The sequence below is a fragment of the Biomphalaria glabrata genome, chromosome 1, assembly GCF_947242115.1.
Source record: "Biomphalaria glabrata chromosome 1, xgBioGlab47.1, whole genome shotgun sequence".
Lineage (NCBI taxonomy): Eukaryota > Metazoa > Mollusca > Gastropoda > Planorbidae > Biomphalaria > Biomphalaria glabrata.
The window spans coordinates 70,008,763-70,033,097 of NC_074711.1; the positions used below are offsets into that span (position 1 = coordinate 70,008,763).

The 24,335-nt window shown below is 32.9% G+C and overlaps 1 protein-coding gene across 5 annotated transcripts; it reads left to right on the forward strand.

Moving 5' to 3' along the window:
• Nucleotides 1–3,158: 3,158 nt before the first annotated feature.
• LOC106052171 (uncharacterized) lies at nt 3,159–23,950 on the forward strand. Of its 5 annotated transcripts, none has more exons than XM_056011445.1 (22): nt 3,159–3,181; nt 6,356–6,455; nt 10,172–10,262; nt 11,278–11,365; nt 11,721–11,817; nt 12,083–12,191; nt 12,320–12,388; nt 13,284–13,349; nt 13,645–13,828; nt 14,153–14,249; nt 14,664–14,762; nt 16,695–16,785; nt 16,970–17,156; nt 17,329–17,425; nt 17,539–17,678; nt 17,855–17,980; nt 19,559–19,611; nt 19,718–19,813; nt 19,926–20,109; nt 20,332–20,447; nt 20,886–20,979; nt 21,710–23,950. In XM_056011445.1, exons 5-22 carry the CDS (start codon nt 11,721–11,723, stop codon nt 21,989–21,991), a joined length of 2,187 nt encoding a protein of 728 aa, XP_055867420.1. In that variant the 5' UTR covers nt 3,159–3,181; nt 6,356–6,455; nt 10,172–10,262; nt 11,278–11,365; the 3' UTR covers nt 21,992–23,950. The 5 variants fall into 5 exon arrangements, with proteins under 5 accessions (XP_055867420.1, XP_055867410.1, XP_055867430.1 ...); XM_056011435.1 differs by lacking the exon at nt 3,159–3,181 and adding an exon at nt 3,957–4,159; XM_056011455.1 differs by lacking the exon at nt 3,159–3,181 and adding an exon at nt 3,957–4,159 and having other exon boundaries at nt 10,172–10,237.
• Nucleotides 23,951–24,335: the final 385 nt, after the last annotated feature.

Below are 24,335 nucleotides of genomic sequence, written 5' to 3' on the forward strand. Positions count from 1 at the left end.
TCACCTCTTCCAATATCACCAGCAATATCGCTCACGGTTCTCTTCCAATATCCACAGCAATATCGCTCACGGTTCTCTTCCAATATCCACAGCAATATCGCTCACGGTTCTCTTCCAATATCACCAGCAATATCGCTCACGGTTCTCTTCCAATATCACCAGCAATATCGCTCACCTCTTCCAATATCACCAGCAATATCGCTCACGGTTCTCTTCCAATATCACCAGCAATATCGCTCACCTCTTCAATATCACCAGCAATATCGCTCACGGTTCTCTTCCAATATCACCAGCAATATCGCTCACGGTTCTCTTCCAATATCACCAGCAATATCGCTCACCTCTTCCAATATCACCAGCAATATCGCTCACGGTTCTCTTCCAATATCCACAGCAATATCGCTCACCTCTTCCAATATCACCAGCAATATCGCTCACGGTTCTCTTCCAATATCCACAGCAATATCGCTCACCTCTTCCAATATCACCAGCAATATCGCTCACGGTTCTCTTCCAATATCACCAGCAATATCGCTCACCTCTTCCAATATCACCAGCAATATCGCTCACCTCTTCCAATATCACCAGCAATATCGCTCACCTCTTCCAATATCACCAGCAATATCGCTCACGGTTCTCTTCCAATATCCACAGCAATATCGCTCACCTCTTCCAATATCACCAGCAATATCGCTCACCTCTTCCAATATTACCAGCAATATCGCTCACGGTTCTCTTCCAATATCACCAGCAATATCGCTCACGGTTCTCTTCCAATATCACCAGCAATATCGCTCACGGTTCTCTTCCAATATCCACAGCAATATCGCTCACCTCTTCCAATATCACCAGCAATATCGCTCACCTCTTCCAATATCACCAGCAATATCGCTCACCTCTTCCAATATCACCAGCAATATCGCTCACCTCTTCCAATATCACCAGCAATATCGCTCACCTCTTCCAATATCACCAGCAATATCGCTCACCTCTTCCAATATCACCAGCAATATCGCTCACCTCTTCCAATATCACCAGCAATATCGCTCACGGTTCTCTTCCAATATCACCAGCAATATCGCTCACCTCTTCCAATATCACCAGCAATATCGCTCACCTCTTCCAATATCACCAGCAATATCGCTCACCTCTTCCAATATCACCAGCAATATCGCTCACCTCTTCCAATATCACCAGCAATATCGCTCACGGTTCTCTTCCAATATCACCAGCAATATCGCTCACCTCTTCCAATATCACCAGCAATATCGCTCACCTCTTCCAATATCACCAGCAATATCGCTCACGGTTCTCTTCCAATATCACCAGCAATATCGCTCACCTCTTCCAATATCACCAGCAATATCGCTCACCTCTTCCAATATCACCAGCAATATCGCTCACCTCTTCCAATATCACCAGCAATATCGCTCACCTCTTCCAATATCACCAGCAATATCGCTCACCTCTTCCAATATCACCAGCAATATCGCTCACTAAACTGACGACACAGTTAATTTATAAATTCATCGTGACCTTATCGGCGGGAACCCTCTGCATTCAGATTGGTCTTGTAGTTCAAATAGCAAATAGACATATTTTACACAGCTCTTTCTTTCGTTCTACATTTCTAGTTCACTATTAGAACAACAATTGTGTGTCTTTGTCGTCCTTAAGTTTGTGTGTGTGAGTGTGTGTTTGAAATAATAAGAGAGAAAAAAAAACTTATAGTAGTAGCATAAAGGATAAAGACATGTCAACATAAAAGAGACAAGCTTCAAAGAAAAAAACAACTTTGATGGGATAAAGTTATATTATAGTTATCTATAGCAGTCACATCATCTCATATATAAAACTGAATTTGGGTATTTTTGCCTTTGTCAGTTTTTCTCACATAAACTCAAGACCTGTAATATGAAACAAAAAAAGTGTACTATTGTCAAAGTATTTGAATGAGTATCTAGATCTAATGGTACCAGTAGCGGCCTTAGGGGTTGGCAAGAGGGGCAACCCACCCAGGCCCCGCGATCGGAAATTTTATTGTCACCAACTTCGAAAACTAAATCAGTTCTTATAAATTAGGACTTATTATTCAAGATTTTTTTAGTATCTTCATGATACCAATTATCATTTAAGCTCCTTATATGACATTTTTGGTTTCGAAATACCATTCAGTTTCGGCATCAATAAAAACATCTATGTGGAAGCAACCAATCCAAACCGTTTATTTCGTAAATAAACATCGACGTCCAATCGGATTTTATTAGTAAAATGTGTTAGTGATCAAGTTTTAACTCCTCTTTAAATTGAAACAATTTGTTTATGAAAAGGTCATCTGTAGTGACATAAATGCAAATTAAAAAATTGATGACACCGAAAATGATCCACTGGTGAAAAGTGAAGAGCCGAATGTCTAGCAAACAATGAACACGGAAGCTTCCATTTTATTCTCAGTTTATTCAAAAGGTGTCATGTTTTATTTTGTTGTGAATACTGTCAGCAAAACTTTGCAATCTGTTGACATGCAACTCCATATAGGAATACAGCAAATCAAATGCATTGTTGCATTTTTGAGAAAGTACCGGGAAACCGGTTTCTCTGATGCTATGATTACAGTAAAGGTACTTGATTCGAAATGAAAATCGATCAGATATTCAAGGAACAAAAAGTCAGAAGGAAGAAAAACAATTTGATTATGAGAGTAATGACCAATGAACATCTTCTCCGGAGGAGGCTTTTAGAACAGGATATTTCTTAGCGATAGTAGATCAAGCATTTACCTCAATGGAAAAAAAGATTCATACAGCTGGAAGAGTAGGCCTATGCTTCAATCTTTGGATTTCTGAACAACTTGAAGAGTTTACGGACATTGAACTACGATAATTTCTTGAAGTGCTTCAAGGATTTGGACATAATTTTACACGCAGAAGATTCGTGCGACTTGGACGAAATTGACTTGTGTGCAGAATTGAAGATTTTTCAAGAAATGATTTCTGATAGCATTCATGCAGCTCAAATGTGTCTTCGGTAGGTTTGGCCCATTCGAGTTTAGCTTTTTTGTCAATCGAAAGGGAACTTGCATCCAAATTGAACTACTAGGATCTTAACAACCAGTTTGCACAGCTATAAGCCGGAAAAGTTTCGTGACTAAATCGTCTGTGACCGTCTAAGCAGCTACTTGGTAAGTGTTAGTTTTATTGCAAGTGCTCTGGTTCTCCTCCACAATTTAGTTACTTTCCGACGCAAGCTTAGCAGAAATTATTGTCTAGTTTATTGATTTGTCATGCAAAATGTTTCTGAATCATTAGTTACGTTTATTAACCTAAAAGGCAAAAATCTTTCTGTGTTAATATTAGAAGATATTACGTCATTGTTTGTTGTTTATGTTTTATGCGAAAGCAAAGAATCGGACGGAAATAAAAGTTAGTTATATATGTCTACCTTGATAAAGACAGTCTCGTTATTATCATTATTAATTAGTAACGTCTACAGTAATTTATTATTAATCTGTGACAACAGAACATGGTGTCAGATTTGTTTTCAGATCTCAAGACAACCAGAAGTGGTCGAGTTGTCAAAATTCCTTGTAAATATAAGTATTAAGAACTTTAAAAGGAAGGATGTGATGATAGCTTCAAAAGGAAGGATGTGTTAATATTAGAAGATAATACGTCATTGTTTGTTGTTTATGTTTTATGCGAAAGCAAAGAATCGGACGGAAATAAAAGTTAGTTATATATGTCTACCTTGATAAAGACAGTCTCGTTATTATCATTATTAATTAGTAACGTCTACAGTAATTTATTATTAATCTGTGACAACAGAACATGGTGTCAGATTTGTTTTCAGATCTCAAGACAACCAGAAGTGGTCGAGTTGTCAAAATTCCTTGTAAATATAAGTATTAAGAACTTTAAAAGGAAAGATGTGATGATAGCTTCAAAAGGAAGGATGTGTTAATATTAGAAGATATTACGTCATTGTTTGTTGTTTATGTTTTATGCGAAAGCAAAGAATCGGACGGAAATAAAAGTTAGTTATATATGTCTACCTTGATAAAGACAGTCTCGTTATTATCATTATTAATTAGTAACGTCTACAGTAATTTATTATTAATCTGTGACAACAGAACACTTTCATACAGAACAATTACAATACAGTATGTAATGTATTTAAGCGACCAATAGTAGGCCTACCTGCGTAACGTTCTATGTTTTTGTAAGAAAAATAAGGCCCACGGCTTTAGAGGCGGACATACGGATTAGCCCTTTAGCGTGATGTGGTACGGAATATATAGTCTATCTCGCCCAGGACCCCGCGCACTGCTAAGGCCGCCCATGAATGGTACGAAGAGTTAAACATAGTAAAGATCTAAATCTAATTTTTTTTTTCTAGATCGGTCCATATGTCCAGAATCGTGCTTGAATAAAGTTACACAAGTTTACCTTTACCCATTTTACCAACTGGTCCAGATAATTGATAGGATCATAGCGTATGCTAAAAGCAGCATGAAATTGCGCTAATAAAAAACAAGTGGTAAAAATATTTCTAATCTCACAGATTTATTATTGTTAATCCAAAATAATTGATACAATTACACTTCGTATTAGCTTTGTTTTTTTTTAATTTAATATTTTTTTATGTTTTTCTTTCAAAAACGCAAATGACAAATAAGAAAAACGAAGTGGCTATTTAAAATGTTACTGGAGTGTTTTTTTTTTAATTCTTGTCCAAAATTATTTGGACCACTAGGTTTTAGGATACTGCGGGGTGGGGTCCATTTCTCCCCACTCTCCCCTACAAGTCGTCTATGTGTGTATGATAAGAATACTTCCGAGTACATCAGCGCATGGTTTATCCATGATGCAAACTGAGATCAATACCATTTATTATTGTTACCCTATTTTGTTTACCCACCATTTAATATTGTTACCCTATTTTGTTTACCCCTAATAGTCTGGGGAAAAAAAACAACAACAACGGTGGGACACAACATTACTAAATGGCATATCCAGGTTGCTGGGCGCCCGGGGCAGCAAGGCCTGTCGGTAAACCAACATCTCCTACCTTCCAGTTAAGTAAGCGCCAGTGTTTCTCAAACTTTTACCAGCGGCGCCCCCCCCCTCCTTGAAATAGTTATGTGACTGTGGTCGAGAAGGATATGAAAGCCGGGTTAGGGGCCATGATATGATTTCGTAGAAGTCCCTATTGTGTTGAACTGACTGGCCTGTCTCCGAAAGGTGTTAAGCAGAAGTTCAGGCAGTCTGATAAGCGTTGGATTACATCGAAGGAAACATCAGTGATGAAAGCGTGGTCAAGAGGCCAAGTGCGCTTGAATTTGGCTTGGCTCGGCTACCTAGAAGGGGGCTCGAGGTTCGACACCCGACTCGGGCAGAGTTGTGTTTACTGAGCGCCTAAAGGCAGCACGGAAAACCTCCTAGATACCCCCTCCCCCCACTGGTCCACAAATGAGATTGGACCAAAAGCGCTCTGAGCATGCTATAAGCATGAAAGTAGCGCTAAATAATAATAAAAAATTCCTCTAGATGCAGACGTGGCGATTTTCACAAACTCCATCTCAACCTGGGGGACCTCGAAGAGCAAAAAGAATGACCCGAAATTTTTGGACCTGCGTGCAGCGCCTGGAATTGTACGTAGGGCGGTTGATTGCCAACGAGCGTGTCTATTTTTAGAAAATTCCGATTGGCTTTTGAGACCATTACCTTACACTCCTAGCTAAGCCCATGTCGACAGTGTTCGTGCGTTAGTCCTGGGAGGGAACAGATACTTTGGTTGAATGACTGGGACGAGTAAAAAATGAAAATAGCTTTGGAGACAAAGTTGAGGAAACCGTACTGTTTACAGCTCCTACTTTGGTCGAAGATTACACATGATCTCATTTCGAATGAACTCGAAGATGGCTATGGAGTCCTATCCTCGATCTGAAAGCTTACGTGCACAACCATGGAAAGGTTGATTCTCTTACAGAGTTGCCCGCTTGGATTCTGCTTTGTTTTATCTGCGTTCTTTGCTGATGGCTGGTCTCCTTGTCTCGTATCTCAAAACACGGACATTCACGGCTTTACGTCACGAGGAGCTATCCCAGTCAATTTCACATTCTTTGAAGGAACTCTTTTTAAATGTCTTCATATCGCCCCACTGTGAGAGCTTTTCAGCACACAGCTTCCTAGAAAAAAAAATCGTTTGGGGGGGCGATTTTCAGGCATACACACTACATGTCCTGCCCATCCTAGTTGGGACCTTTTAGCTATGGCGTCGATACTGCTTATCTGTGACATCTCAAAATCTGCTATGTCGTCAAATCACTTCACCTTGTGAATCTTTCTTGGCTTAGGTGGAAGGAGTTCTACTTGTTGATGTGGTGGGTGCACCACTCTGAAGCATACACAAGTGATGGAATGTCTACATCATCTAGGTTGGCATTTACTTATATGGTAGGCCTCTTCTCAAAATATACTAACTTTTTTTTTTTTTTTTACATTTGTTAGTTTCTGGCCATCTATGAGCATGTCTGATTCCTTGGCTATTTTATAAGGAGGAGGCTGGAAGAGAACTTCTTTTTTTTTTTTACATTGATAATTAGGCCACATTTTTTTTTTTGCAAGCCTTGACAAAGTGGGACAAGCTCTTTCGAAGGTCTGCTTCATTTGAGGCTTTTAGGGCGCAGCTGATAGCAGATCTCTGATGCAGTCGTATTTGACTTTGGTGTTCGTTTAAAGTCTCCTAGTGTTGAGTTTTTACTCCAACGCTTTATTTGCGAAAAGCTAATCTATTTTTAATTTACATAAATGATTTACCAAATTACTTCAGGAACAAAAGTTAGATTATTTGCAGATGATTGCATAATATATAGAACAATAAAAACAACACAAGACACAGATATTTTACAAAGAGAATTAGATGAATTACAGAAATGGGAATCAAATTGGAGCATGTCTTTCCACCCAGAAAAATGTCAGTTGTTAAGTGTAACAAAAAAACTAAAACAAATTAATTCCACTTATCTTATTCATGGCAAACCAGTAACACAGACTAAAAATGCAAAATACCTAGGTGTTATAATAAATGAAAAACTGTCATGGAATCCACATATTGATGAAACTATCAAAAAATCAAACAAAGCATTAGGGTTTATTAAAAGAAATGTCTATAAATCAAATAAGAACATAAAACTAAAATGTTATTTAACCTTGGTTAGGCCAATAATAGAATATGCATCCTCCGTTTGGGACCCCTCAACTCAAGAAAATATTAAGAAACTGGAACAGACACAATTTATAAAATAGAGCAGTGAGATTCATAACAAACGAATATTCACATTTGACTAGAGTAACACCTTTAGTAAAATCACTAAATTTAGAAAGCCTTCAGGACAGAAGACTCAAAAGTAAAGTAGCAATTATACATAAAACGCTGAACCATAATCTTCAAATACAAAAACAAAATTTAATAAAATAGGGCCTAATCTGAAAGACACAAAGATAAAGGCACATTCCTCGTCCCATATGCTAGGACAAATTTGTACAAATACTCCTTCTTCGCTAGTGCTATTAGAGCATGGAATGGGTTGCCTGAGCTAGCCAGGAAAAACAGTGACTTGTCAGAATTTAAGTCATTGGTTAATATGCATGACGCGTAGGATGTAATCATCTTCTTTTTTGAAGTAACGTCTGTATTGTATAAGATAAGCACTGTCGTTGCGTCACGAAAAGAGTCTCTATATAAAAAAAATATATATGTCAGACAATGTTTTTTTTTCTTATGTTAAAAAGTTGGATCGTTGCTATGATAAATATATAAGATATATAGGTGAGTTGTCAAATGAATAAACAAATCATTAATCACTTCAAAACTTCATGCGAACATAAATAAATATCTAAAAAAAATTATTATACATATATGTCTAGATCTATAGATATAGCTCTATAATCTAGTCTACTAGACTCAACTAGTCTCCTAACCTAATCTAATCTAATAAATTATAATTACATATCTAGATCTAAATCTATTTAACTTTCTTAATGACTTTAACTTTAATTTTAATATTAAATAATTAAGTTGCCGAGTCTCGATTAAGAAATAAATTGAAATTCTACAGATTATATAATAATGATATGATATATTAAATATATATGAATATGTTATACTGATATACTATAGTTACAATAGTAGTTTTCTAGATTCTAGACTCTATATCATATATTTGTGATAGATTCAGATAGATGTATTACTCACTGATAGTGTTGAGTTGTTAAGAAATAAGATAAAGATAATATTTAATATGGCTATGGTAAAGCAGTATGCTGTTCGTGATACGCATACAAGATCAATTACAGCTATTGGTTATAATCCAACAAGAAGAGAAATAGTTTTGGGTTTTGAAGGTATAGATATATCTAGATTAGATTTTTATCTTATAAATTTACAGACATTCCTTCAGAAGAGAAGAATCACCCAGGAATGCCAACAATTTAACAAAGTTTAAATTAAGTAACTGATTAACATGCATGTCTAGATTGACATAAAATGTGTAGGATGTAATTATCATCTATTTTTTAGGATCTGTAATCTTTAATATAAGATAGACATTTTTGTTCTATGAGTTTCCATGTGTTCACCCAGTACTAGCTGTGCATCATGCTAAGTCATTCAAGTCATTGGTTTTTCTGGCTGATATTTAAGGCAACTCATTCAATGCTCTTACTCTTCTGACACTAGTGGTAGCACTTGTACCAATTGGTATCTAATTTTCATAAATGATCTACCAAATTGCATTAGTTTACTAATAGATGTTAGATTATTTGCAGACCATTGCATATTATAGAGAGCTATAACAGCAACACAAGATACTGAAATTTAACAATAGAAATTAGAACAATTACAGAAATGGCAATCAAAAGCATGTATTAAAATTTCTACTTAAAAAAAAGTTATTAAGAGAAACAAAAAAACTACAACATTGGACCTCATTCACCAATCATAAACAAACAACATTTAGCCACATGATAATATTGATAAAACAATGAAAATTACATATCACGTGACAGCCTTTATGGATTGCATAATTTGTATAGAAGGTATAGAGAACCATGTGAAAAATGTTGTTTGTTTACGATTGGTGAATGAGGTCCATTAAAAACTATGTTTATTACTCTTGGTAAACCAGTTACACAGACTAAAGACTCAAAACATCAAGCTATGTGTAATAATAAATGAAAAGTTATCATGGAATCCCAATATTGATGAAATTATTAAAAAATCAAACAAAGCTTAAGGTTTTTTAAAAGAAATTTTATACAAATCAAACAGGAACATAAAACTAAATTGCTATTTAATCTTAGGCCAATATTAGAATATGCATCCAATGTTTGGAACCCCTCAACTCAAGAAAACATAAAGAAACTGGAACAAATTGCAAAACAGAGCAGTGAGATTTATAACAAACAAATATTTACATTGGATTAGAGTAACACCATTAGTAAAATTTTAAATTGAGAGACACTTCAGGACAGAAGAATAAAAAGTAAAGTAGTAATAATTCATAAAACACTAAACCATAATTTACAAATAGAAAAACAAAGCCTAATAAAATACCTAGAAAGACAAATAAATAAAGGCACATTTCTTATCCCATATGCTAGGACAAATTTGTACAAGTGCTCTTTCTTCTCTAGTGCATTTAGAAATGGCATGGATTTCCTGAGTCTGCCAGGAAAACCAATAACTTAGCATAGTTTAAGTCACTGATTAACATGCATGACTAGATTGACACATGAAATGTTTAGGCCATAATTATCTTCTCTTTTGAAGTAACTTCTGTAATCTATAAGATAAAATAATGATGATTAATTAAAACTGGAATCTCTGCTTGTAGTTCTAGTCCATGTGCTTAAAGCTAATTCACTGTTTTGTTCTGACCAATTTTACTTTTATTATATTGTCCCACTTAAGCTGTATTATTGTCCTGTGCTTTGATATTGCAAAGAGTTCTCCAATCTGCTACATAGAGACTTAATTTTGCTGAACTATGAAACCACCAATGACCTTGCTGTTTAGTGCTTAGATCTATTACAGGGCCTATTTTTAGTCATACTATTCTTATATTTTAGTCCACATAAATGACCTACAATTGTCAATCTAATGTCTACAGATGGTGTCATCAAGTCATGGGAGGCAGAAAGTGGCAAATTAGTGCAAACATTTAATGAACACAAAGGTTGGATTACAGATTTCTTGTTCTGGTAATTAATGAAATATCATTTGTCAACAACAAAGGCAGTTCTATGTATTCATAGTTGGTCTATACTTTCCAAACCATTGTTTACATATTAAAATGAAATCTACTGTGTAACTTCCATAGCACACCTGAATGACCAAAACGATCATTGACGAAAAATACACTTACATACACAATAGTGAATGTATATATCTAACAGTGCTTTTTTAAAAGCAAAATGGAAAGACCATTTTACATAATTAAACATTTTTACTTAGCCTTTAAAAGTTGGATTTAAACAATTATATCCCCCTCTAAACAATTTGGACAAGTGTATACTACTTTGAAGTACATGTTAATAAATAACTGGGTAAAAATTATCTAATTAATTGAAAGATTTTTAATAAAAGAATCAATTAACTTATGAGTGATTGAGGGAGTTGGATTATATATTGACATAGATTTCTATATAAAAAAAGCTTAAGTAAAGTAATTTGGTTTGGGGGGGGGGGTTACATTATCTTCTAATTATCTTTTTTTGTAACTTTCACTTGTTGATCCTTTAAAAACTATTTTTGTAAGGTAAAACAAGTGCATATAAGATATAGATAATGTTAATGTTCCGAATTTTTTCCAAGAAAGAAAGTCTCTCCTAGCAAACATTTCTTCTCTCAGAGTCATTTCCATGACAGCTCTTGCACCAATGTACAAGATATAGGAATAAAGCAAAACTTTTCTGGGCACATGGTTCCAATCTTTCTATTCTTCTTCTTCTTCTAGCCAGCTTTTATTGCTGCTGAGCTGTCAGCTCTTTTGCAGACTGTGCCAAGGAAAAAAAGTGTACTGTTTTCTAAAATCTTTCTATAAGTGGGCACTTCATAGCTAGTGACATAAATTTACATTTCAATTGTTTACAGAAATCTTCTAATATAGGGCTGCATAAAGTTAATTTCAAATTCCTTGCCATAAGTAAAATTCTGTTTGTTCAGTGTTTTACAGAAGCTCTAAAAGAAACTAAACCACTATATTTATTTCAACAGGAATGACACAAAGTTACTTCTTTCTTCTGCCAATGATGCACACATTATTGTTTGGGGTGCTGGTGGAGGGGTTGTGGATAAAGTTCCAGTAAGCAGTAGTATACATTTTGGCTAAGTATTCAAAACATTTTTAGTTTTATGTCCGACTCTCTGTGTGAATAGCTATATCTATATAGATATTAGGTACAAATAAATGGATAAACAAACATATAATTTTTTAAATATTATCCCTTGAAAGGGTTTTTTGGGTACCACAACAGCGCATTGAATTTTAAGCTTAAAACTCCTATTTATATATGTGTATTGCTTACTGTATTATCTAAGGTTGTTTTTTTTTTAAGCTGAATTAAATTATTCAAATCTAACACTTTAATCATGCAATATTTGGTAAAATCTGTCAATGCAGCATATGAATTTTTAATTTATTTAATTATTTTCATTAGATGTCTGTCCCAGTTTATTGCATGACTGTTAGTTCCCGTAGGCATCAGCTTATCTGTGGTGTAAATGGGGGTATCAGAGTATATGCAATAAATGAAGGTAAGAGTTAACAACTTACTGAAGTTTAAAAAAAATATCCAAATAATCAACAGACTCAATTAGATAATAAGATGTAAAAAATCTACTAAAAATTAAATAAATAAAAATAAACATTTTGAAATTACTTTCTGTTGAAAATATTTGTAAAAAATAAATTATTTAATCTAAATGTAGGATTATAATAAATAATTTCTTGCTTTTTTTAAAAAAATAAACAAAATATTAGCAAGTGTTCAGTTAATGCAGCATATAATTTTCATTCCAGAGAAAGAAAGTGGTCATTATATAAATCCTCAGTATCTTCATTTTTCTCAACATCACACTGATATTGTTCGCTGTGTTCTTTGCCATGAATCTCGGATATATTCTGCAGGGTAATGATTTTCTATTACAATTATTATAATTGGTGTTATAATATTGGCAGCATATTATAATATTTCTTTGCTTTTTAAAATCTTTATTGTTTGTTTATTTTAATTGTACATTTTATTTTTAATTACAGATATGATCAACGTCTTATCATTTATGATTCATCATACGCCGGAGATAACAGTTTAACCATTGTTTTTAAGTATGTTTATTTTCTATACATTTTAAAATATTTAACTTATGGATTGTTCAGTTTTCTCCACTAGTATGATTAAGTTTTGCATTTTTTTAATGGAGAAACATGTTAAATGTGATTTGATAAATAGTATTTATTAAATAGAAAATAGAAGACTCCAAACTGTGGGAGATGGGTAGACAGAGAAATATAGAGTTGCAGATCTTAAAGAGAAAGTAGAAATGGATTGGTCCCACCCTTAGAAAAGATACCAACAACAGAGCTAGACAGGCCTTAGAGTGGAACTCCCAGAGCACAAGTCATGGAGGAAGACCAAAAAGAATGTGGCAACACAGGGTAGTAGATGAAGAGCTGGGAAACCATTAAAAAACTAGCAAGAGATCATGGAGAGTGGCATATTTTTACTGAGGCCCTATGTTCTATGAGGAACGCAAAGGAAAGATGATGAATGATTTATAGAATATAGAGTTCTTAAAATTGTTGAATTCAAAGGTGATGGCATCATCTTTAAAATGAAAATCTCTGTCTTCCGAATGCAACAATAAGTTTATGGAATACACTATATGGACCTACTGTTTTGATCAGCTGGTGTTGAGAGCATCGCTGGGAGGAGTGCACATATCTAAAAGAAGATTAGGTAGAAAAAGAACATTGAAGGGAAAAAACTACATTTTATTGTAAGGTCTTTTCAAATCACTATGTTTTACATAGTAAAACTGTATAGAAAAATATTTTTGTATATCCCAAGTTAAATTAAAACCACACAAATAAAAAAAATAGTATTTAAATATTTGAATTTTATTAATTTATATAATTTAGTATGCTCAAGCTTTTTATTTTAATAAAATGTGTAGTTTAAACATAACTATTGAAACTTTTCTTCTATTTTATTCATTTACAGCAATGTAATTCATGATGCTGGTATAGCTTGTCTTGTTTTAGCCAAAGACAGTGAAAATAACTTATGGTAAATATATCTATTGAAATTAAGATAGTAATATATTAACAACAATGCATTTTTTTTATGCAACATAAATTTTAATCTTATCATTTTTCTTTTACAATACTGAATTCATTGTAAAAACAAAATGTATAATGTACCATTTGAAACAAAGTACCTCTCAGTGATAACAGTGCTATGTATATATTCTAAATTCTTGCCTAGTGCCAAGCATGAAAACTTACACTATTAAGGTACAGTCTTAGATATTTGAAAATCAAACTTTAAAATTGTGTAATATTTATTTGTGTATTCTATAAAGGCTATTGACTGGATCATTTGATAAAACTCTCAAGATTTGGTCTCTAGATGGGAAGCTCATTCACAAGCTAGACACATTCCTTTCAACTGTTAGTGGCATTTGCTACATCCCAAGAAACAAAACCATCTGGGCAGCAGGCGGTACACAGTATGCCAGCATGTTTGATCCTAAAACTGGGGATAATGTACGATTACTTTCTAATTTAGCACTAGAATTTTTAACTCTTTGGCTTCCTGACTATTATAATGAAATATTCAAATAATCCCATTTTGTCTGTGGTTGTTAAAGGGTTAAGGTATTTTTTTTTAATATTAATGAACTATAGCCAATTTAGAATGCTTGCTCTTTAACAAGTAAATGAAGTAGATTTTATACTTGTTTTTGAAGTCTATGTTCTAGGCTTTATTAATTAGGATAGCTACAAGGTTTGAACTCTGAGTAATTTGACTGACACTTAGATTCTGCTTTTCACTTTGAATTTAACCTTAATCAAACAATTTTTTAACAGGTTTCAGATTTCATAGGTACATTTGCAGATCAAGAGGAGGATGAAAAATACCATTTACAGATACTTAAATTTTTCCCAGAATTTAATCAAGTTGTTGGTATGTTTTTAAAAAAGTTTTTTTTTTTTGGTGGAAAAAAGTGTTGTTTAAAAAGAAAAAGCTTTTTGCAAAGCTTATATTAACTCTCTGTCTGGTACAAACTTTGTTCACATTTTCTACCACATCCCATTCTTGGATCAAGTGAAATTTTACAAAATTATTCATAGTCAATGACATTACATGAATATATAAAACAAAATTTCCAATTATTTAATCAATGAGTCGTAATAAATTAATTTTGTTAAATAGAAAAAGGAAGTTAAACATTTTAGTATTAAGAGATATGGCAGTGATTTTGCGTCTCTTCTAATAAGATAGTAAGTTTTGTTTAAAAAAATTGTTTGTTTTTTTTGTTTTTTTTTTACATTTTGCTTATTCACATTTATAAAAGATATAATTGTTATATTTTCAAAGGCTCAAGCAATCGACGTCATTTTGTTGTATGGAAGTATAATTCCTCAGGTTGTGTGACAACACTAACAAGTAAATCTGGTATTGAAAGCTTATGTTACAGTAGGTATCTATTTTTTTACTTTATAGGTTTTTTTTGCACATGAGTCTGGTCAGTGATAGTAGACATCTTCTTATCTTATCTTATATGATACAGACATTGCTTCAAAAAAGAAGATGATTACTGATTACGTCCTATGCGTCATGCATTTAGTCATGCATATTAACCAATAACCTAAATTCCGCCAAGTCACTGGTTTTTCTGGCTAGCTCTAATAGCGCTAGGGAAGAAAGAGCATTTGTACAAATTTGTTCTAGCATATGGAACGAGGAATGTGCCTTTATCTTTGTGTCTTACTATTAAATTTTGTTTTTGCATTTGAAGATTATGGTTCAGTGTTTTATGTATAATTGCTATAGATTCTTCTATCCTGAAGGCTTTCTAAATTTAGTGATTTTACTAAAGTTGTTACTCCAGTCAAATGTGAATATTCATTTGTTATGAATCTCACTGCTCTATTTTGTGTCCGTTCCAGTTTCATAATGTTTTCTTGAGTTGAGGGGTCCCAAACAGAGGATGCATATTCTATTATTGACCTAACCAAGGTTAAATAACATTTTAGATTTATGTTCTTATTTGATTTATAGAAATTTCTTTTAATAAACCCTAATGCTTTGTTTGATTTTTTGATAGTCTCATCAATATGGAGATTCCATGACAGTTTTTCATTTATTATAACACCTAGGTATTTTGCATTTTAGTCTGTGTTACTTGTTTACCATGAATAAGATAAGTGGAATTAATTTGTTTTAGTTTTTTTATTACTCTTAATAACTGACATTTTTCTTGGTGGAAAGACATGCTCCAATTTGATTCCCATTTCTGTAATTCATCTAATTCTCTTTGTAAAATATCTGTATCTTGTGTTGTTTTTATTGTTCTGTATATTATGCAATCGTCTGCAAATAATCTGACTTTTGTTCCTGAACTAATGCAATTTGGTAAATCATTAATGTAAATTAAAGATAATAGTGGACCTAAGACTGTTCCTTGAGGTACACCTGAGTTTAATGTTATTGGTTTTGATTTAGAGCCATTTATTATTACAGTTTGTTCACATGTGATGCTGGTAAGTGATATTGGTCTGCAGTTTCCTGGGTCAGATTTTTCTCCTTTTTTAAATAGGGGGGTGACATTAGCTTCTTTCCAGTCCCTTGGTACTCTGCCCTGGTTAAGAGATGCCTGAAAAAGTATTTTCAACACTGGTGCTAGCTCATTGCTTAGTTCTTTGAGTAATCTAGCTGGAATACCATCAGGTCCAGATGCTTTATTTGGTTTGATGTTGGCTAATAGTTTTTCGATTCCCTTTTCTTTTACTTCTATATCTGCTATGTTGTCTACTTGCTTCAAATTAAGTAATATGTCTTTGTCTCCTGGGGCTGAGAATGCTGATGCAAAGTATTTGTTTAGGATGTTAGCTTTAGTTTCATTATCATTATGGGTTAAGTTGTCTTCTCCTTTTAATGGATCTATGCCTGTTGTTTCCATTTTCTTAGACTTAATGTAACATACTGTATTGTACAATCATAATATCAATGTGTAATTATTTTTTTTAAAGTGGGAAAAACTTTGTGAATGCATAAACAGATAATTCAAATTTGACCACGAAAATTGATGACTAAGAGTTATATTAACACTGAAGTATAATATTCTGCTTCTAAAGTAATATCGGCATAAATCATTTTATTTAAGACTTGGTAAATAATAGGTTGCTGTTTGTACATTCTGTGGTACAAAAAAAAAAAACAAGCACCATCTTAAGATGATTTCATATATTTCTTTCATATATTCTTATCACATCGCTCAGTTTTTTGACAAGGTAGATAAGCTGGGTTGGAAAAAATTGGAAGTAGTTGCATTCCTAGAATCAATACTACTAAAACTAAAATATTGCAATACTGGTGCTAAATAAAAATCAAAAATATATTTCACAGCATCCAAAGTTCCAATACTCTTTTTTAGCGGTGATAGAGATGGAACCATTATCAAATGGGAAAGAATGCAGTCAAATCATTTTATGTACAGGTAAGCACAAATTTGCTTGTTGACATTTGAACTTTTAATTTGTTAACATGTAGCTAGCCTACATGTTAAGGTCTCCCCTCCCTCTAAAGAAACAAAAATGTAAAAATAGTTATTTAAGAGGGTACAGATTCATCATTTTTAACTGTTATTACCATCTTCATGTACATTTTATTTCAATTTACAGCAAAGAAATATTTACATTAAGTGACTCCAAGATGAAGAAGAAGAAACGTGCTGGTAGTAAGACCCGTGAACTTATGCTTGAACAGGAATTGGCCAGCCAGAGTAGTTCCAGGCCTAGCACCCAGTCATCTGAGAAGTCAAGACGTCCACAGAGTAGCTATTCCTTCAACAAAGCTATGATACCACCTGTAAACTTTTTACAATCTTAAAGTTTCATTCTCATATACCCTAGCTGTATTTAGATAAGTATACAATTAGATAATTATTATTTTTATTTTAAAGTAAAAATGAATTATAACATATTTTAATCATATATGTGTTCATAAGTTTTTATTGCATATGTGTCTGTTTATATTTAAGGTCTCAATACACAAACACCCAAATACTACTATCTTGAAAATCATTTTTGTTGAAAGTATGGATTATATATTAGCTGCCTCTGAAGATAGCAATATTTGTAAGTAATTCAAAAATTCATTTTATAGCTTTGAATCATGAATTAAAGAGCACCCTTAATTGTTATTCATTACTTAAAATTCTTGTTGCTTCAATCAAAGTTTTTGTTTGCAGATGTCTGGGGATTTGACCAAGCAGCAGTTCAAGTGTTACAAAGTATGAAGCCACAGGACCTTGACCTTTTAACCACTAAATATGCTGTTCTACTAGATCCAGACTCCCCTTTGTTGCCTCAGAATAGTTCATTTTTATCTGTGAGAACATTTTTTAACATTTCATTACAAAGAACAATTTAGTTTGTTGTATTATTGGTACAATAGTTAAAAAACACAATAAAAAAAATAAATAAATAGTCTCTCTTTTTTTTTAATCTTTTTTTATGGTTAGTTAAATTTAGTTTCAAATAAAAAAATGTTCCCTTTGGAACTAGGGTAATGACTCAGTAACAAATCGAGTAGCTGGATTTATTCTCAAGTATGTGTTGTCTGAGCATCTGAGCTGTGTAACAAGTGTTGTACTGATTGGCAGAGATCAGGGAGTGAATGGAACTTTTGCTGTAAGTAGAATTTCCTATGACATTTAATCATTGACATATTTCTGGCAATGTAGGACATAACTTTATTGTCTGTAAATCAAAGACAGAAATGTCTCTTCTACCAGATGTTCTGTTTCTTTCAGGTCTTGTTTGCTTTTTATTTATATTTTCCTGCTGATCCTTGGTCTTCACTCTTTGTGAAATATTTTGGGATAGACTGTGTGAAATTCACTTTAACTATTATTATAGGTTTAGAATGGGATTAGTTTTATCAGGGATTTTCTTTGAGCGACACAAATAGCACTGAATTCCAATATAGTAAATTTGTTTGACAATCCATTTTCAATTACTCCAGCTGTGTTTTTTTTTATCTTGCATCCCATTGTAAAACTTATTTGCAATATCCTGATTTTTTTTTTTTCCTGTACTAGCTTTGCTGTGAACAATCTATAAAGATTGTTTTTTTTTCCACAAATTCTGACCTGTGTTGAACCTTAAAACTAATGGTGTATCAAGCAATGTGAATTGTCTTAAAAAGTTTTAATCTATTTCTTCTAGTGATTAGAGGCACCTGAGCACCACAGAATTAGTCATATGATCTTAGTGCACCATTAGAAATGAGTATTCCTTATCAGGATGGGTCTAAAGTTGATAAGAAACAGCAAGAATAAAAATCAAAAAATGCTGTATTATCATTTTAAAGCATTTGTTTCTTCTAGCACAGCTCACACTGTTGATTACAAATTTCAGTGTTATGATAAGTAAATTTCTTGTATATGGCTCCAAGATCTGTCAACATTCTGGCATTGTCTCAGAGGCCCAATGAGTGTTGTGAACTGTGTCAAATATTTCAGTTGTAAAACTGTATAGCACTGAAGCCTTGTTTTACAATGTAAACTAATTTGCTTTTATTTATTATCATCAGATCAAAATATTTCAGCACTTAGAAGATCCAGATCTAGTCTGGTGCTTTCTTATTAATAGTTGTTTTAACCTTGTTCACGTATTATCATTCTCTTCTTCCAATATTCCCAAAACACAATTAGGAATAGCTTCTGTATTAACAATTTATCCAGCACAAAAAAATTGCATCACAGAAAACACACTCATACGCAATAAAAACAAACTCCACACTTTTAAAAACTTGATAAAACTGTCCAGATTATTGGCAAATAGAAATATTATTTTGAGAAACTTATGTTTTTATTAAAATAATTTTTAATAGACATTACCTACATTGCCAGAAAAGTATTAGTCATTCTACAAAATGCCTTGGCAAAGTAGAAAATAGCAAAGTTATTTCTTACTTTACCTGAAAACATGAGACCCTAGAATGCCTATGATTTTTTAGAATGACAGAGTTCTTACTTTCCCAGTAAATATATGTTGACTTTAAATATATCTTTAAGTCAGGGCTTTCTTATAATATTTAATCATACATTAACTATCAAAATATCTATTAAAAGGCAGGTAAGTATTTTTATGAAGTTTAGTCATATATATTTAATATGAACTCATATATTTAAGTCAGGCCTTGGACACACAGTTGACACTGTTAAAATAAATAATTCAATAATACAATCTTGTTTTTATATCTAGTTGAGTGGAGGCTGGGATAGAAGAATCTGTTTATGGGATCTGGAAGCTGGAATGTAAGTGAGCCAAACATTTGTATGCATTATATAAACATCTATAAGACAAGAATAAACCTGTTACTTTCAACTATTATTTTAAATCTGAATTTTACAACTGTTAAAGGCTAAAAGATACATGCAGATCTGAGTCCAGTTATGGATCCCATAATGAGCTTGCATGTGATGATATAATTACTGATATGGACTTTAACCCAAAGAGGTAAAAAAACCAACACAAAACTTTTTTAATGTTCGTACTAAAATTGACGTTTAAGTGCTTTTATTATAACAATTTTAACAATGTAAAAAAAACTTTCCTATTTTTCGTTCAGCATGGAATTTGCCTACTCTTGTGCTGACAAAATGGTTTACATAAGAAAATTTTCTACTAATGGATCCAAAATGACATTATCCAACACTCTTCAAGGGCATGAAGCTGAAGTCACCTGTGTCAAATGGAATAATATTAGCCACAAGTGGGTGACAGGTGCAGAGGATGGCACTATCAGAATCTGGGTAAAACATTTTCACCACAAAATTCATCTGTATGAAATAGTTGCATTCATGAAATATTAAAATTTACAAAAGGATCAGTTTTATTGTTAACTTTAAGTCATGGGATTGTTATAACTATTGCAAATAAAATGTTCTGGTACTTTACATTTCATAAGCTTTAAAACAAGATGTCATGTGATAGTTTCTGCAGAACTTATAATTATTTTTTTTTTTACTCTTTAGTCTGGACATGGAATGAATGAATGTGAACAAGTATTATCAACACAAGGAGCTGTCACATGTTTGTGTATTGATCGTAACCATGGCAGCATTATTGCTGGTGTTCAGCGGATCATAAAGTATGTCCTATTTCTTATACTAATATCTATTGTGCAAAGAATTCTTTCAAATACTGCCTGTATATGTATGGTACCTGTTATTATAGTTTAGATACTACTTTTGTTAGTATTATTTCTAACCTTATTTTAAAGGAAAATATGAATTTATACTTTACAGAAAAAAACATATAGCTTTTTTTTTCTAAATTATAGTTTGTTTTTTTAATTATATATATATATATATATTTAAATTATAGTTTTTTTTAAACAAGTGATAGAATGATCAAAAATGAAAAATTTATTTTGTTAATTACATTGACTCAAATTCAATTAGCTTTATTGTATTAGTCACTGATAATTGTTCTGTTGGGTTAGCTATTAACAATGTGTTTTTAATAAACTCATGAATGTGTTTGTATAATACATCTAAAATGTTTTAAACAATCTTTTCATTCCAAGAGTCTATGATGCAGATCAATACAGACTGGTACAAACTAATGTTGGTCATACTGATGCTGTCAGGTGTATTATACACATTACAGAGAGAAATCAAGTAATGACTTTGTTTTCTTTTCACTTTAGTAGAGCTATGTATTTTAATTTATTTTTGTTTTTATCGGTACGTAACCTAATTAAAGCTTAGATTAGTTCAAAGATATTTATAAGTAATATGTAACTATTTGTTTCAATGCTAACCCTATTTAATTATAATAATTCTCTTGGAAGCTATTGATATTATAATAGGACTTCTGACATTTCTAGTAGGCTATTAGTTTTATAGTCTAACCAAAAAATCACTTTATTAACTAATGAGGGTCCATTGTTGTTTATGATTTTTGTTGCTTATTTTAAAAGTCTAACAAGAACATGAGATATGATTAAAACATTAGGTATGATTCATAGAGACTGATCTACAAAAGATAAGAGTCCGGGCATGGAGAGGTAAAGCACAGGATAGATCAGAATGGAGAAATGTGCTAAAGCAGGCCAGGGCCCTCCATGGGTTGTAGTGCCACTGGGATGGATGGATGATTCATATGTTCCGTTTCTGTAATAACAATCACATCTTCCCTTGAACAATGAGGGCAAATTTTAACATTCAATGAACTCACATCTTTCTTAATGAGATGGTCTTTAATATTCAGTTTGAATATAAACCTTGATCAATTTTCTAATTTTATTAACAATTTTCAATTTATTTTCCTAAGAATATATTTGGAAAACACTTATAAAACTTTGACTTATATTTTATATAGAATAATACAAGTTTTCTGTCATTGCAGTATGTTTCTTGTTCCTGGGATGAGACAATCAGAGTCTGGAACACATGGAAGATGCCAAGGCGAAGACATCAACAGACTCCTCAAGGTAAAGACCAAAGGCAGGTGTCCAGGTCTAATCAAAATGATCCCTATCCAGAAATCAATGAAGAGTCCAAGAAAGAGGACAAAGAAAATGGAGTTCAAGCATATGATCAAGAGAATGATGAAGTCTTAACAAAAGATGATCAGGATGTTGATAGTGAAGAAGATTTGGAAATGGACAGCACAAGGGATCAGGAATAATAACTTTAGAGCAGCTTTAAGAACTACTGACAATTAGGGTTGCCTCCCTGTATTTAATGCTTGAACAATATATGAAAATAATGTGTAGTTAAAATTTCTTATTGAGTAATCTATTGTTTAAATGAATTTAATGTGATTTCTATAAATATATTGTCAATTACTTGCTCTGTGATATTTTTTAATTTTTTATACAATTCACATTCATTAGACATGTACATCTTTTATTTTAATATTTAGCTTCAATGTTAGTAGACTCTCAAGCAGCATTCTTTATAAATATCTACAAAATATTTTTACAAAATTGTAAAATATCTTGTTACTTTTCATTATGAGATGTAAATATTTATGCAATATCTTATTAACTGAAATTTACTGATTAAACAAAATGTATAATATATGAATTGCTGTGTGGGACAATACCTTGCTGACCAACAGTACCAAAACTTTAGTCTACTGGACCTGTGTGATGAGCACTGTGCTATACGGAAGTAAAACATGGTCAACCTACTCATGGCAGGAAAAAAAGCTAAATACCTTCCATCTCTAATGCCTAAGGCAGATCTTTAAAATAAAGTGGCAAGATGAAATAAACAATAAGGAAGTGCTGCAAAGAGCAGGGTGCCAGGACATCAGCTCTGTTATCAGCAGCAGACGCCTTGGCTGGCTTGGTCACATTCATAGAATGCCACAAGGTTGACTTCCACAAGACATTCTGTATGGTGATCTAACAGAAGGCAGAAAATCTGCTGGTCATCCTCTTTTAAGCAAACGTGACATGAAGCTCTTCAAAATTGACATTTACAGTTGGTAAAAATTGGCACTGGATAGATCCACATGGAGAGCAAGCATAAAGTGCCCCAGATTGAAGATGCCATACACAATAGTAGTAGAAAAAAGGGTGAAAGTGCAACAGCCCCTGGTGATGCCCAACCTGTGACCGCAGCTGTGTATCAAGGTTTGGCCTCATTAGTCACTCAAGAAGTTGCAAAGGGAAAAAGTCACCTCTGAAGAGGTAAAATGCCACAGATTCTTATGAAATACTTATTGCTGTCAAAACCTTTCTCAACTAGTTAGATCATGACATTCTGTTGTTAGATTCTATTTGCTCTTTATCTTGCTCAATACTTTTTATACAAATATTTTTCCTATAACCAATAGAAAATCTTCAGGGCATTTTTCAAATGTTTAAAACAGATCTAGCTTCAATGTGAATCATTTTATTTTATTTTTTCACCCTTTTCAGAGTCAGGCTTTACTGCAGGGAAAGATGTTAATTTTATAAGGCATTTTGTGTGAATCATGATAACATGATAGTTTTTAAAGTACAAAAGTGTTTATCCATTCAAATACTTGTATTATGTTTGATAGAATGGCTTACAAACAGTTGAAATGTATATAAGAGCCTATTGTTAATAGAGTTTTATTTTGTTGATCATAAGACATTTTCTGCTTCTATATTTTTAAATTAAACAATTAAGGTTAAATTTAACAATCTTAAATTTAATCAAAACTTATGCTTGATATCTCCCAAATTTCCCTTGGCCTCCTACTCTAAAGACCTTGTGATTTTCTGTGACCATATGTACTTCAACTGTGAATAGTTAATTTAGAGCAAGCTGTTTGGTAGTAAGGATTAAAATAGATTGTATGACTGATTTTGTATATAGTCTACTCCATGACAAGATATCATAAAATACATTTAAACAACTTATCAAACCAGTGCTTATATATTTTCTTACAATAAACTGACTCTCATTTTGATGTCATTGATTCAGTGTTGATTTAAGTATAATAAATAAGTATAATAAATGTAATGGCTGCCTAGCTGTGTTGTATGCACTTCGGACTGTCATGGTTCGAATCCTGAATGCTTCTATATATATTATTAATTTTTAGTAGTTAAAAGTTAGGCAATCAATTACTGCATGAGTACCGGCACCTATTTTTTAAATTTTTTTTTACAAAAAAGCACTGTATATATATATATATATATATATTGTTACAAATGACCAGTGACAGGAAGATGTTAATGTGTGACCCCGGCGAGATAACACAGCAGCGAGTGTTCTCTGGAATGTACATGTATAAACAAAGACAGGATGTGACTGTTATATAAGTTAGTAACCCTAACCCTATGTATTCCACACATTAGACTTGTATATTTATTAAATATATTATCTCATGATGTCGAATGTCAATGCAGGGGCCCCTAAAGTGGCAGGGCCCAGAGTCCCTAGCGACGCCACCCCCGCCCCTTTTATAATGTAGTGAGGCGGCCACCCCCCTAAGGCCGCTGCTGTAGTCACTACCTATATATTCCCAGTGGGTTGGAAACCAGTCATAA